We start from the raw sequence: 15,786 nt of genomic DNA, 5'->3' as shown, positions 1-15,786 counted from the left end.
AGTCTTTGCAAACTACTTGAATAGGCCTATAATAACTTCAAACATGTTGCACTTGTCCACCATTTGACGTGGTGGTGAGTATATAATCTGTACATGAAGTTAAACTTATTTCTGAGCATCTAGTTGGTTAGTTTTATCCATGCAAATGTGGTTGCGCATGATGTGTTAGAACTAAGAATATCTTTGGTGTTATGCAGCATGCACTTGTGCAGTGAGTCTATTTATTGCAGTGAGTCTGAATGCAGTGAGTCTATTTGGCGCTCGTGCTGCGCTGTAGTTACCTTGGTTACCACGACAACGCGAGGCAATGTTTGTGTACGCGGAACAAGCCTGATACAATGTAGCATGGCTTGGCTAGAGTAGCCATTTATGTAGCCTTTTGTAAATAGTCTACCGTTGCGCCAATCCAATGCGCTTAAAGTAAAGATCAAGGTCATTAAAACCAGCCTTTCGTCGGACAGTATCTCCATATGTTGTACAAAAATGTACCAAATGCGACGACCTAAATATTTCACACCGACTGAGGTGTCTCTGCATACCACATTGGATGATTTATGGGTATCTTACCTTGGTAGAGTGTATGATTTGACACCGCTGGTGAATGAGTATAAAGGTAAGTAAGCTGATCTCAAGAGAACATCCTTATTTCCCCCCTTGGGTTAATTCAAACGACAGTAGTTCTAGGCCCATCTGATATGTAGGCTAGGCTACTTGCATACGGTCCACTGTTCTCACTGCATGATCCCGTGTTCTTATGTCTTTGGGAGTGAGACTCACTCTCATGTCTGCCCATTCTCACTCTCTCACTTCACACCCTGTAGGCCTATGCATCACTCTGAAACAAGGTCATAATAAAGCCCACTTTTTATTTATTTATTTATCTATTTCCCAGCATTTGCATATAGGCTACTTATCAGAAATCTATTGCACAGACGTAATAGTTCAATTATATGTTGGGCAGGTTAAATGCATCCAAAATCACTTTGCTTTTGTGTTATGATATTTCTGAACCATATTAAAGCGAATACATAGACATGCCAGCATAAGCCAAGCTTGAGCAGGTGAAGTATGTATGAAAAACATAGGGGTGGGGCTGGGTGTCAGTACCTCAGTAAGCTTAACCACAGTGTACAATGCATAAGGAAAGTAGGCTAGGCCTATAGCCTATTCACAGCGCTTCACTTTTTCCCGCATTTTATTATGTTACAGCCTTATTCCAAATTGTATTAAATTAATCTCTGTCCTCAAAATGTAACATAAATACCCCATTATGACCATGTGAAAAAAAGAGTTCTTTTAGAGTTTTTGAAAATGTATTACAATTAAAAAACAAAAGAAATCATATTTACATATATTCACAGCCTTTGCTTAAGTTAATACTTTGTAGAACCACCTTTGGTAGCAACTACATTCATTTTTTCCGGTGTGTGTTTCAACCTTTCTTTACATTGAAATTTTACATTTTGAGTCTGCACCTGGCTAAAATAGATGGGTGTGAGTTTTTTAATGAAATCCTATGGAGAATATCATGATCTGCTTCTGTAGTCACAGTGCATGTTGACATGCATGCTCCTTTAGGTGTAGAGTAGTAGAGTAGAGTAGAGAAACTGTATTGATCCCCAGGGGGAAATTCAGGTGTCAAGTAGCTACATAAAAACAAACACACACACACACACAGAGACACACAGACACAAACACACACACACACACATGCCAAGAGGTGTAATTCAGATTTCCAATGTTGACGGCATTCATACATCTCCAAACCATGTCGCTCTCACAACCATGATTGACTAGCCAGATGATGCACTTTTTTTGTAAAGCTCACTTGTTTACCACCACACTTGACCACCACACGCTTGATGCCATCTAAAGATTTTTTTTTAAATCTTGGTCTCAAGAGAGATGAACAGACTAAGGATGGATCCCTGGAACCATGTTGTGTGGTCTGATGAGACCAGGATAAACTAATTTGCTTTGGATGGTGTTAAGCATGTGTGGTGGTAAACAAGTTGAAACACACACAGATGACCTCCCTTTTAATCCCTTTTCATTTCGAAATGAAAAAATGAATGTAAGTTAAGCTTAGTTGCTGCCAAAGGTGGTTCTACAAAGTATTAAGCAAAGGCTGTGAATACCTTTGTAAATATGATTTCTTTGTTTTTTAATTTTAATACATTTTCAAAAACTGTCAAGAACTCTTTTTTTTACATGGTCATAATGAGGTATTTATGTTACATTTTGAGGACAGATGTATTTAATACAATTTGGAATAAGGCTGTAACGTAATAAAATAAGAGAAAAGTCCTTGCTCATGAATAATAAGATAAAAAAGAAGAAAAGTACACAAAACCTCACAGACTCACAAATATCTTGACCACACACACACATACCTATACTGTATCTGATGCAGTGTGGTCAGAATATGTGTGAGTGTGTGAGGTTTTGTGTACTTTTCTTCTTTTTTAAATCTTATTACTCATGACTGACTGAACGAGGACTTTGTTACATTGTTACGATGAAAAATTTAAAAGATGTATATTCTAAAATGTTTCATTGCACACATCAGGTGATGTCCTCCTGAAGCCCATTATTGAAAGTGCGGGGAAGGACATCAGTCACTGGTTTGACCCAAAGAAGAAAGATGTGAGTGATGATACAGTATAATAAACCATTCATACTGCCTTCCTTGTATTTTAAATTAAATTATCTTAGGCTTTTAGTTATTTGTCTCAATTGTGAGCAGCGTTTGCTGTTGTAACCATGCACATTGTGGGGTGAAGTGGCGCATTGTACAAGTGCATCATCATACCATGAATAAGCTTGCATGCCCATGGGGAGCTATGTTTGCAACTGGTCTGTAGGGTCTTTTCCCTGCCCTACCATGCCTCTCTCTCCCCCTCTTGCTGTCATGATCTTCACTGTCCTACCCATAGTAAAGATCAAAAATAAAGGGCCATAAAGATTTTACAAAAAACAGGTAGGCCACATTGAATATCTCTTTTTTTTGTATTTGCAGGTGTTGACTCATATCGACCCGCTCACGGGCTGCCTCAAGTACTACACCCCCCGGGGGCGCTTTGTGCACATCCCCCCTCCCTGCCCGCGCACAGACTGGGCCAATGATTTCGGCAAGCCCTGGTGGCGGGACGGCCGCTACGAGGTGGGCATGCTGTCTGCCAAGACCCGCTGGATACGCATCATCAACACACTCACCTCCGAGGAGCAGAAGCTGGAGGTAAGCCAGGGGTCGCACAGTCTGGGAAGAAAGATTCTCTCTCTCTCTCTCTCTCTCTCTCTCTCTCTCTCTCTCTCTCTCTCTCTCTCTCTCTCTCAGTCAACCCATGGCTCTGCCTCATACAACCTCTAGTGCCTGTACAGAAGGCCCATCTTCTCAGGTTCTCATCCCAGTGCTATCATTCCTGAGGGCAATGAGCCTTATCACACTGCTGGAAGTGTGTGTATTAGTCATCGCATGATGAATGGCTGGCCAGACAGCGACATTGTTTATGTGTGACGCGACAAAGCGTAGTGTGGGTTGCTGTTTTTGTTTTTTTTGTTTTTTTAATCAAATCCTCCTTGCAGTACATGTCAAAGCCCTGAAGAGGGCAGCCTGGGTCAACAGTTCTCCATCCTCTGTCTCCTCTCAGACAGTCACCACCAGACTGAAGCCATACTGGTGTGGTGTGGTGTGGTGTGGTGGTGTGTGCTGTGCTGTGCCGTGCTGTGTTTTCCCCTGGGAGACTACCGAGCTCCCTGCCCTGCTTGCTGCTCGTGTTCCCTCCCCTGAGCCCTGTCCAGCTTGACAGGGGGAAATGAGGAGGGATGTCGAGCCTCAGGGTCAACAACTGTGTGCTGCTGTGCACCAACCAAGTCAGCAAGCTGGGTCTCTCTTGGTAGTGATTCATTCCCCTGGGGCTACACACCACGCCACACTACACCACTCCACCCTACACCACTCGCTCTGACTAGAAGTTCACAGAGTGTGTGTGTGTGTGTGTGTGTGTGTGTGTGCGTGCATGTGCTAAGAGGCAGGCGGTGTGTGGTACAGTAAGTCTAGTGGTCCAGGACAGAGAAAGTGGGGAGGAAGCAGGGGTATGGTGACCATCTCACCAAGCCAAGTGCCCCATCTGGCAGCACTGAATACCTCTTGGGCCAGAAGCTTACTGTACTGTAAGAAGTTCACTCTTTATTTCCTTTTTACCCCATTCCTCTCGTTTTTTCCAGTGTCTCTCCCCATTCCTCACCCCAGCCACCCCCACCTCTTTACCCCAATCCTCCGCCCTTTCTAACTCTTTCCATCTCACCCTCTCTCTAACTCTCTTTCCCGCTCACTGCTATTTTTCCTCTCTTCTCCCCTTCTTTCTTTTCCCCTCACATGGTTTTGGGCCGAGCATTTTCATTGGATCTCTATAAACAAATTCCTTTGCTTTCCTTTTTTTCTCCCATCTTGAACTCACTGAGGTTTTTTTAGAGAGAGAGAGAGAGAGAGAGAGAGAGAGAGAGAGAGAGAGAGAGAGAGCGAGAGAGACCAAAGTCAGCGGCAGCCATGCTTATTATTTTATTCCTTTGTAATATTATTTCATTATATGAATTGATTGTTCTTTTTACTGCACAGGTGTGTTCGGAGGAGACTTTGGACGAGATCCTCCAGCGCTACCTGCGCTACAACAGCCATGCCGGCAGCTACACCTGGAAGCACAACCACATGCCCCTGGACATGTCCAAGACGCTGGTGGAGAACGGCATCTTCGACGAGGATGAGGACTTCTACCAGTGTCGCATGGACCGCGACCTCTTCACCGAATCCATATGCCTATACTTCAACGACGATCTCACTGAATTTTGATCTGGCAAGACTGTAAAGAAAATGCCATGTGCATTTACAAGGAAGCCAAAGTTTTTTTAAAAAATCAAGCATGTCATTACTTAAGATGAGAAGCTTGTTTTGTTTTCATTCTGGCACACACACACGCATCCATATAGAGGAGCCGTATGCTATATTCCAGTGTTCCTACTGCAGCCTCTGATGACATTGCGAGAGTAAATAATAAAATAAATGGAAATAATGGTGTGCAATAAAACCTCTGAATAATACAGTCAACTAGTTGCCATGGTGATATTTTTCTTCTTATGTTATTCAGTAGCTGTTTCAAGCACTCGTCTCTCGTTAGTGTGGCTCTAATTTGTATGTCTGCATGCTGTGGGCCAGGTTTTTTCTTGTGTGCCTCGATGGTGTTGCAACTATATATTTTTTTCTTTGAAGTCGGACAAAATCTGTAATTTTTCAGAAAGATATGCTATTTCCTTTAAAACATATTTGTTTGTATTAGGCTATGGCTTATAATACATAGCCTACTCTATGTAATGGACATTGGGTAGGCCTGTGATGTGTTGGATAAATAATGTAATTTGACATGCAGGCAATGATGCTTACACCTTTTAAAACAAAACTTTCAAAAATGGCACAAAACTTTCTCTCACTCACACCTTTGGATGTTGCAGTGCCTCAGTGCTTGTTGATATGCCTCACTTTTTAAAACTGTTTAGTGCAGCCTATTTCTGCTTATGTCGAGAGGATACCACTTTATCTGCCTGAACACAGACTCGTAGCCTATACCACTGGCAATGAAACCTCATTCTTCTACTTTGACAACACAAGGTGAGACTAAAGTATTTTTTTATTTCAGAAATTGGTCATTTTTGTGAACTTCAATGCACTAAGATAAATATATTCAATAGCTCAAAAGCCTTTACTTAAAAAAACGTGCCCTTAAGCTACTTTCGTCCTCACCGCAAACAGTTAATTTTTAAGCAATACAATCTGATGTAAGTATGGGCATGGCTGCGGCAGATTTCCCCAACCCCCTTCTCAACCTCCCATCACACAACCCCTTGCTCTAAAATAATTTTATACTACGGTGGGGGCCTTTAAGAATATTAAGGTAGCCATATTTGTTAGATTTGAGTGGCGCGCTGCAGTGCAGCCATAGTGCGCGAGCCATCCGCGTGCACTCTCGATGGAGAGCCAGTCAGCAGGCAAGTCTCACTTCGTGACAGATTGAAGAAAAAATAAACATGTTACAATGCAACTTACACTAAGCTATACACCCCCTGTCTTGTAACAATGTGAATATTTTGAAGAGGGAGGGGAGAGAGGAGTGCGAGTGCGGGAGAGAAAGAGAGAGAGAGAGTGCGAGAGAAAGGAGGAGAAGGAGGGGGGCGTTCTGAAATAATATAGTCAGCCATTTTTTATGTAAGGGGATTTTTCTTATTGGGGGGGTTGTTAAAAAATAAATATAAGGGCGGCCATCTTTGTTTCTCTGCCTTGTAGTGTAAAATATTCCAAAACGCCCCCCACTTTTTTGTGTGTCGATTTGAATATTAAATAAATATCATTATTCGGGAGGAACACTCTTTTTGATTTCGAGGACGGGGTCGGTGACAGGAATATAATGTCCTCTCCTCTACGGTCCTGTGAGGAAGATGAGGGCATGTTGGCTAATTCCGAGGGAGGAGATTTTGATGAAGAAGAAGAGGACGACGGAGACCTAGACGAGAACGCAAGCGACATACACTCGCCGGCGGCGCCTAGAGAAACTGCAACACTAGCCGCGCCAGGTACAGTAGGAACACTGGCGAAAGACACGGGAGCGCGCATACAAAATACAAACACATTCGCACATACGCCAAAACAGTCTCCGAAAGTGTTACCCGACAGCTTATAACACGTTGTTGCATAGTTGAGAGTCTTGCAAATATGTCAGCGGGTTACTTTCGTGGCCACACTTTTCAATTACGCGTGCTAGCTTTGGGTTTATTTGGAGTTGAAAACCAAGTTTAGCCAAACTTGACATGACACCCGCTGGTCCTTCCTGCATTATTCCACAATCCACCAAGTTCACGTTCTTCTGTGTTCGTTGCTGGTAAATTATACGCTAGGCTATTAATCAGTCATAATGTGGGATACCGACACATATCCATGGTTGCGTCGGAGGTTATTGCGCCTTCCACCTATGATAGGCAGAAAACATGGACCCCACACCCTTCAGTAGTCCTCGTTTGAATGAGTTGAATTGTCACTGCGAGGCATAACGGCTGGACTACCGGTTGATTGAGGCAGAAGAACTGTTGTGACAGTGTAAATAAACTTGTCCCTACCCACCGTCGCACTCTGTCTAGGATGGTTGGGTGCAGGACATTCGTTCTTTGCTAAAACTTCTAGATGCTGTCTCTTTTTTAGACTAGCTTACTTCTGGACTCATATGCCATACATATGATTTAAATGTCCGAATCGGGAGCATAATAGCTAAACAACTGCATTATTCCAGAAATCACATACATAAATAAAGACCTGATCGAATTTTAAGCCGTTTTTACGCATGGCGCCTGATTACAGGCAAACGAAGACAACCAAAATAAAGAGACATTATTTATTTTCTCGCAATAAATATACCAACATATAAAGACCTTAATTGTATTTGTGATGATGATCATGTACTAACATGTGGATAAAACTGACATATCCCTTGCCATATCTGTTGTCAAAGTGTTTTTCGTGTGTATGTGAAAAACTAGAATAACTTTAAATCCTAACTTTATTAATTTGCCCCATTGTAAAGAACTGGCTTCATTTTGTGGGAGCCAGGGACGTTGGCTTTGCAGATTCGTGTGTGTTTCTGTTTTCAAGGAATTCGAGCTTGGCCTGCTTCTGAGCGCGCAGAAACCCGGTATAACAAGTGCGCAATTCAATTAGCACACGTCTCTCCATGCCCTGGTAACCCCCTGCGACCTCCACCAGCGGTCGGTGCGGTGGTCGGTCCCAGGTGGGAATAGACGGTGGGAGGGAATCGTGTCGTTGCTTTAGCTGCGCCTTGCGGCCTCGCAATCACCGAAGCCAGAGTGTGTGTTGCTGCCGCCTCTGGCTGCTCTCTCTCTGCAGCAGGGAGAAGGGAAATGTGGTTAGCTTTTGCCTTTGCCTCAGCGAGCACTGCGTCTCTTACCAACAAAGGCAGACAATAAAATCGAACTAATTTATCAAGTACAATGGCGGCCACATGCGATTGTTTCGGGTTAAGTTTTTCCCCTCCTCGCTTCAGACACAACGGGTCCGTTGGCTGCCTGCTTCGCGTGTCAGCACGCAGTCACCGAGCCACCAAGCTTGACAAATCGAGGAAAACACCATAGGAATAGTTCGCATGAATGCACAATCTAAAGGAATTTCTATTACATTGATGTCTTTCGTTTTTAATCCACATTAAACTTAAATTTGTGTCAGAACATTGAGATGGACTGTGGCGCTTTCTCATAGGACACATTGGCCATACACCATTATATAGCCTACATTTAGATGTGTTTTCCTATAGATGTTTGATATGCAGTTAGACTATTATACACTTGTGTTGCTTCGCTTGGCCTAAATGTTTTGTTGTAGGCCTATGCACTATAACTGCTGCTTAGTGCCCATGCCTTATCTCAGTAGCCTATCTCGTTACTAATTGAGACAATGTGATGGCTGCCAGTCTTTATTAAGTACAGTCGACACTTGACATTCTGATCTTCGGGAATAAGTTGCCAGGTGTGACAACCCATGCGGAGGCCAAGAGATGTCACTGGCCACAATGCCACTTGACTGGACAAAACGCTGCGCGCACCGGGGGGCAACTCCTCAGTGGGGGGCCCCCGCACGGGGTGCTATCATTGTTGCCCCTAATTGCAACCGGGAAGCGACTAAGTGGATCATTCACACTGCTGAAAGGGGATTATTGTCAGTCAGTCAAAAGAGTTTAGTTGTCGACGACTAGACTTCGTTTTGTAGTGTGAAGATGTTGAAGAAGTTTCTTCCACTGAGAGAATCATAAGTTATTTATCTCCGGACAGTGTAGAGCTGTAGGGATTATTGTCAGTGGGATTTAAACCACAATTCCCTGACACCCTCCATTTGCTTTCACTTCATCCCTTTGCAGTCATTCCTCTAGGACACTGTTTCTCAACGGGCGGTCTAGAGCCCCCCCATGGGGCGTAAGAGAACCCTTGGGGGGCGTTGAGAGCAAGACAGCTGAGATGGGGGCACAAATGGGGGGTGCTGTGGAGGTCCAGTCAAGGGAATGGAAGCTCTCACATCATTCTAAAAAGATGTATAGTAATCATACAGCATAAGTTAATCAATAATAGCATACAGAAAAGAGTTGCTATTATTATTATACTGTTATTATACTGTTATGTTTTCAAAAATGTTCAGGAAATGCTGTTGGGTGGGTGGTGTTGGTATGGTTATGATGAGGTCATGGAGGTCCTGAGGATTCTTGGCTTGAAAACCAAGCTGTGATTCTTTTTCTCTTTTTTTGCTGCTCTCGCCTTATTACAGATGACTGTGAGGATGGTGGGGACACGTCAGACAGAGAGAGCGTGGGGAAGAAGAAGCGAGCCCCCAAGAACAAGAAGAAGACGACCAAGAAGAAAGACAAGGAGAAAGACGGCAAAGCGGCCAAAGTCCGCAAGCGCAAAAAAATTGTAAGCTTTGCTGTTGTGGCTTTAAGAACACTTGGAAATGTTTTGTGAACGAACAGTATGTCCTTGTTTGTAAGTAATTTTGGTTGAAACCATAGTTTAAATCAATGTTGTGGTTTTGTTTTTGAATTTGGTGCGAAGGGGTATCACTGACCTTTGACACAGTTTTCCACAGTTTTCCTCCCCTTTCAGTTTTCATAATTTCCATGAAAGTGTCTTGGAAATCCCGTAACTATTGTGAATCATACAACTTCCCCTGTCTACTCGTGGTAATATCATGGTACAACACAGTACATTTAGGGTGTTTTCACACCTGATTCCTTTCAGCCATTTAAGTGAACTCAGACCAGTGACTCAGCATAATCTGCATGTACGTCTGTGAACACTCCAAAGTGTACCCAGACCCCTCGTAAATGTATATTTGGCAGTGTTGTAACATATATTTTTCACTTCATTGCTGATCTTTGTAGGAAAGCGACGTAGACTCAGAGAGAGAAAGAGCGAGGGACTCTGACACAAGGGACTTTGGTGAGAACTCTGACAGTGCAGCCAGTGACCTTGGAGGAGAGAAGAAGAAAAAGAAGAAACACAAAGAGAAGAAGGAGAAAAAGACTAAAAAGAAAAAGAAAGAGGATGGCGACAGTGGCCAGGAGGAAACGGTTAAGGTAAGGGAAGTTTCTATAATCACCACGGGCCGTCCTAGGGGCGGTGCAATGGGGCAGCTGCCCAGGTTGGCAGGCATCATCACAAAACTCTGCCCCGAGGACATTGCAAAAATCGCCAATCAGCGCTATTACCTTGTTATTGAATTATGCTGCTGTGTTTGTGCATGCATTTGTGTTGTGTTGATGTGGGCATGTATGTATGGAATGTAAGAGAGTGCATCCATGGTGGCTTACATGCCATTTTTGTAGTTTTATGTTTTTTTTACTATTGGTTAGACTATCCTGAGACTGCATGGCTTCTGCTTTGGCCATTATTGTAGCTCGGCTGCATTGAAAAAAGATGGTTGCCCTCCTCAATTGTATTCCAGAGAAAGGTAAATGAATGTTCAATTAATCAATCAAGTTGCATCATGTAAAAGTTATGGAAATAACTATAAATGCACTTCTGGTGCTTTGTTGAAAAACATGAAGAATGTTTTCATGGTGTAAATCAGTGAAAGAACTCATAGATGACTGCCTTTTGTCTCTCTCTCCCTGCAACATGCTACATAGATTGAAAACAAAGGAACTCGGAAATGTCAGCACATAAAAGTAAAATTTGGTCTGTTTGGACAGAAATTGTTTCCTTTTGAAGTTGTCAAAAATAGACTCATATTGATGTAGCCTTAGGCTAGGAACATACTTCTTGCAGGATACATGTGCGCCTGCACTTTTCTGCGTTGCCATGCGAATATCATATCAAGTTTGCACACAGTAGAGCATCAGACACAATGTGTGCAGACACGTGTGTATGGTGCAATATTGACAGAATTGCGAGGGATGATCTTGCGAATTTCCACAATGAGGTTGTGGTAGAGTCAAACATTGGTGGAAAATATTAATGGGAACTATGTTGGCCATCTGTCCCCTACATGAAGCTATTATATGCACATGGTCGTACGCGGTTCCGTATGTAATTTAAGGCTCAGACCAAGCATGGCTTAGTGAGTTAGCTCAGTGGGCCTAATAGTGGCATTGTCATGATTTTGAGAACAACACTGCTTAGGGAAATAAAAGCTTGATGATGGCTGGGATTTTTAGACCGATTTTCTGTCTTAGACTCTCTTATCTTTGTTTATCATTTTTCATTATCAAGTCGCAATTAAATGAATTGTGCCACATTATAAAATCTAGCGATGCATGGGGACACATAGTAATAAAAACACTCTCTCTCTCTCTCTCTCTCTCTCTCCACAGAAACCTGTGGAGCAGAAGACCTCTGCGGAGCTGGCCAAAGACTGGGGCTTGGAAGATGTGGATCACACCTTCACTGAGGAGGACTACCGCACCCTCACCAACTACAAGGCCTTCAGCCAGTTCATGAGGTGGGTGAGAGCCAATCAGCTTAATATAACTTAGACTTAGACTTAAACTTTATTTGTTTTTCTCCTTGTCCTTCATTGACAGATTGAACAGCTGTATGGCTCTTGGGACAAATGATTTTGATGATATATGCAATATGATGATGATACTGTATATGCACGCATGGTAGAACAGGAGGGATTCTGGAACCCTTGAGAACTGCAAACGCTTTGAAAACTTAACTTGGTTTTTGTTTACAAAGCAAAGGGCATGCCGTGCTTCCATCCAGTGCATTAGTGGATGGAGTAGCTCCTGGATTAAGTGTTCAGAGGTGCCCTGCCAGCTGCTGTGTGTGTTACTATGTTGTTATTATGGTGATGCTGAGACCATATGACGTATGACTTGGAGACTATGACATGGAGATTTTAGATTGAGCATGTATGGCCTGTAGCTGGTCTCACATTTGAAGTTCTCCATTGTCCTATGAGGGCGCTCAGCATCTAATAGAAGAAAGACATGTGACGGCAAAAAGGTTTTGGGACATGGTGCAATAAAAGTTTAGTGCAGAGAATAAGCCAGAGAGTTTTTGTCTACTTAATTGGATACTGTTATGTAAACCATATGCCCTCCTGAAGATAGCTTTTGAAACATTTTTGAGTCTGAGCATACCAAGGTTTAGTGTCTACCGTTGCAGTCTTTTTTTTTTTTTTTTAAATGTTGACTCTTTTGGAGGTGCCAGCACGTATGTATTCTCAGCACCACAGAGGGCGGTGCGGTGCAGTGTGGTGAGGAGCTGAGGACAGTGATGAACTTCAGCAGGTAGTGGCCTGGAGGGAATGTAGAGATTAGTCAGTTGCACCACTGCTGTTGCCAGTAGCAGAGGATAGAGCTGTAGCTTAGCCTTTTAGAAGTGCTGCCCTGGCCGGAAATTCTATTGCTTTACTCTGTGGAGTCGACTAAATGAAAGACTTGAGTCTGAAAAATCTTTGAATGATGTAGATGGAGTCCTACTGGATTATGCATTGCACTGTCATTAATTCGTTATGTACACGTGTTGTGTATGTGCAGATGTTTGGGAAAAAAAATCTAATTTGTCAAAGACTGTCAAAAAAAACCTTGAATTATGTAGATCCTGATGGAATCATCTACTGTATAATTTATTACACTGTCATTAGTTATACATGGCATGTGTTCATGTATGTGCAGATGTGTGGAAAAATCAAAGTTGTCCATTAAACATTGGAGGTGTTAATGGGGGATGCTGCAGTCTCCCTGTTATAGCCTCAGGTTAGTCTGACACATAGGGCACTGCAGAGTTGTTATATGTTTTTAATGGTATTTGAAGGTCATGTCTGTGCTACAAGTGAAAGGTCGGCACCATTCGGACACTGCAGCCAATTAAATTTTCCATCTCGTCTAATGAAGTGTGCTAATTAGCTGGAGTAGTAGAGAGCAAACGCCCAGGGCACTTTATGCATTTGCAACTGCAAAGCAAATACCAGTTTATAAATTACATAGTTAACTATCTCTCACTGATAGCTGTCTTTTGGCACGCTAATGCAGGTTTCAAGTTGACTCTGTTTTGTTTAAATGAAACCAAAATATCATTCCAACATACTCATAGATGTTCTAAGATCTTGACAGAACAGAGATGCATCCCCCCCCCCAAATGACAAGTTCTCTCAGACATTTGTGCACCGTTTTTCCCATAATCTTTATCATAGATGTTGTAAGATCTCGACTGAAGTTTTCCCCTCTCTGAATGACACTTTCTCCCAGTCATTTTTTTGGTAAACTTTAATTTCCATTCCCCATTCCCCCACTCTAGGCCGATGATAGCCAAGAAGAACCCCAAGATCCCCATGTCCAAGATGATGACCATCCTGGGGGCCAAGTGGCGGGAGTTCAGCCAAAACAACCCCTTCAAGGGCTCGGCGGCCGCCGTGGCAGCAGCTGCAGCAGCAGCGGCAGCAGCCGTAGCCGAGCAGGTCTCCGCCGCCGCCAGCGTCCCCTCCCCCGAGCCCCCGCCTCCCCAGCCGCCGCCGCTGCGCAAGGCCAAAACCAAAGAGGGCAAAGGTGGGTCAGAGCACATCATGTATATATGAAAGCATCCCTTCTCTCCGCGACCCCCCTGCAGTACGTTGGTGCCCCCCTTGTGGTCCCGACTCCCAGTATGGAAACCACTGGATTATGGTGAGCGTCTTCATCGCTTTCCATTCAAAATGACTACACAGCTTTAGACGACAATTACCAGAAGGAACATCTCTGAAGATTCAGATCCTTCCATGTCGTGGTATTCAAATAAGTTGTTAGCAATCTGACTACTTCTGGAGATTGATTGACGTTTCATCCCTCATCCAAGGAAATGTAACCACTATCTAGCCCTTGTTATATTGACCAGACTACTGATGATTATCCTAGGACTAGGAGCTAAATGTCTGTCAAAAAGACATCCAGTTGTGTTCAACTAAACTCTTTGGAAGGAGGTTATGATAATATCATTGAGCTATTGTCAATAGCTCCTCGCATCAATCATGAATGTACCTTTTCTGCGAAATTCAGTATTTTTCTCCATTTTAAGGAGACGTTATATTGTTAAACATTTGAACCATGCACATTCCTCTCTTTGTACCCAGTGCATCTACTTGCCCATCTGATTCCGTAAGATCTGCAATAACAAGAGAGATCATTATCACTCTTATGAAATGACGTCAGGCTGCAGCATTCAGTTGCCTGTTTCCCATACAGGCTTTGCAGTTATGAGATGTGCACCTTAATCTGTGCATATACCTAGCTATCGGATTCTGTCTTTCATATAGGGCTGAGTTTCAAAAGCTATGCACATTAACCCTTTCATACAGAGCCTCTGATATAAGCTTGTTGTTACTGGTAATGGTAATGACCACGTCTCAGTCTGTTATTTAAGACTGTCAGTAACATCATAGCAATGTTGCTATGATGTACAGTAATTTAGGTTTTTTTTTCTGCAAGCTTTGAGTCAGATCACTGACGACCAAAAGGCTGTAAAGTTCTCTGTCTACAAGAGCTATGCATATTAATCTGCACACTTACTTGCGTTCCGGATTGATTTTCCTTCTTTCAAACAGGCCCAGGTTACAGGAGCAGCACAGTCTTGTCTGAGTCTCTGTCTCTGTCTCAAGTCTCTGTCTCTGTGTCCTGCATAACAGGCCCGGGCTACAAGAAGCGGAGCAAGAGCCCTCGTGTCCCCGACAAGAAGGCCAAGGCTGCGGCTGCCGCCGCCGCTGCTGCTGCCACTGCCGCCGCTGCCGCTGCCGCTGCCGCTGCCGCTGCCGCCGCTGCCAAGGCCAAGAAGATGGCTCCCCTGCGCATCAAGCTGGGGGCCCTGGGGCCCAAGAGGAAGAAGAGCAGCTCAGTGAGTAGACCTGTGGAGCTATTATGTAGTCATTACATCTCCTTGAGGCTGTTCCAATCTTCGTACTTTCCGCCCTTCCCTCACTGTGTTTGGGTACGCAGGGCGGTTCCATTTCTAATCGCGAAGGTGAAGTATACTGTAAACTACCCGGATAACGCCCCCAAACCGGACGTTTTTTTAAGTGTGGAGTTATGTACACTTTTCGCACTCAACGGCCGCCATGTTTGTTACATAGTTTCCTCTCTGGTTGAGTGTCAGATTGGTCAAACTGCCGAATCTCTGTGATGACAGCATAGCTTTGATTCCAAAGACAATAGCCATGTGAATAAGAGAAAGGGGTAACTTTTAAAAATTGTCAACATAAGGAACAGTGTCTTCGGTGATGAATTGTATATTGGCGGTTGGTAAACTCTGATGACACGCGACAACCGTCATTTCCGTGAAGTGTATCAGACAGAACGTGAATTGGACCTGCACTTCACCCTCAAATTTAGCCGTTAAGTCGAGGGTGGAAAGTGCACTGTATCACAGTACACAGTGCAGAGTGTGGAGAATGGAACACGCTCCTTCTCTGTGTTACATATGTTATATGATGTGTATGCCTGTGTATGCTTCTGAAAAGTACTCTAGTGAACCCAATCAAAGCAAACCAGGGGTGCATTTCTGGAAATCGTAGTTGCTAGCTATGTTAGCTACTTTGTTGTGTGTAATTAAATTTCCCATTGGCAACTACCCAAGTTGCTAACTAGCTAACAACTACGCTTTCGAGAAACGCACCCCAGAGCAGCAAGAAAATCAAAAGTAAATCAAATGCATCAATGAATTTATACAACACATCATGCATTACGTGTATATGTTTAATAACTATACATGTGT

At 43.4% G+C, this 15,786-nt stretch overlaps 2 protein-coding genes across 4 annotated transcripts in view; both read left to right on the top strand.

Moving 5' to 3' along the window:
* The first annotated feature begins 288 nt into the window (after nucleotides 1-288).
* Nucleotides 289-4,901, top strand: LOC134437694 (cytochrome b5 domain-containing protein 1). The gene is made up of 4 exons (XM_063187208.1): nucleotides 289-613; nucleotides 2,570-2,646; nucleotides 3,020-3,238; nucleotides 4,619-4,901. The coding sequence occupies exons 1-4, from the start codon at nucleotides 484-486 to the stop codon at nucleotides 4,847-4,849; spliced, it is 657 nt and encodes a 218-aa protein (XP_063043278.1). The 5' UTR covers nucleotides 289-483; the 3' UTR covers nucleotides 4,850-4,901.
* A 1,149-nt stretch (nucleotides 4,902-6,050) lies between these two features.
* LOC134437660 (chromodomain-helicase-DNA-binding protein 3-like) overlaps nucleotides 6,051-15,786 on the top strand; it is a 107,085-nt gene continuing 97,349 nt past the window's right edge. For all 3 annotated transcript variants that reach the window (XM_063187148.1, XM_063187149.1, XM_063187147.1), the window contains exons 1-6: nucleotides 6,051-6,621; nucleotides 9,368-9,513; nucleotides 9,981-10,175; nucleotides 11,412-11,539; nucleotides 13,345-13,592; nucleotides 14,705-14,910. In XM_063187148.1, the coding sequence (XP_063043218.1) occupies nucleotides 6,456-6,621; nucleotides 9,368-9,513; nucleotides 9,981-10,175; nucleotides 11,412-11,539; nucleotides 13,345-13,592; nucleotides 14,705-14,910 (1,089 nt within the window). In that variant the 5' untranslated portion in view covers nucleotides 6,051-6,455. The remainder of the gene's footprint in view (nucleotides 6,622-9,367; nucleotides 9,514-9,980; nucleotides 10,176-11,411; nucleotides 11,540-13,344; nucleotides 13,593-14,704; nucleotides 14,911-15,786) is intronic.

The sequence above is a fragment of the Engraulis encrasicolus genome, chromosome 21 (genome assembly GCF_034702125.1).
Source record: "Engraulis encrasicolus isolate BLACKSEA-1 chromosome 21, IST_EnEncr_1.0, whole genome shotgun sequence".
Lineage (NCBI taxonomy): Eukaryota > Metazoa > Chordata > Actinopteri > Clupeiformes > Engraulidae > Engraulis > Engraulis encrasicolus.
This window is presented reverse-complemented; position numbering and strand designations above follow the sequence as displayed.

Bases quoted from the DNA above. Each gene is read 5' to 3' on its own strand.
- LOC134437694 (XM_063187208.1), top strand. From the start codon at position 484: ATGTACCAAATGCGACGACCTAAATATTTCACACCGACTGAGGTGTCT. The intron at 614-2,569 runs GTAAGTAAGCTG...TGCACACATCAG, and splicing joins GCTGGTGAATGAGTATAAAG to GTGATGTCCTCCTGAAGCCC. The intron at 3,239-4,618 runs GTAAGCCAGGGG...TTTACTGCACAG, and splicing joins CCGAGGAGCAGAAGCTGGAG to GTGTGTTCGGAGGAGACTTT.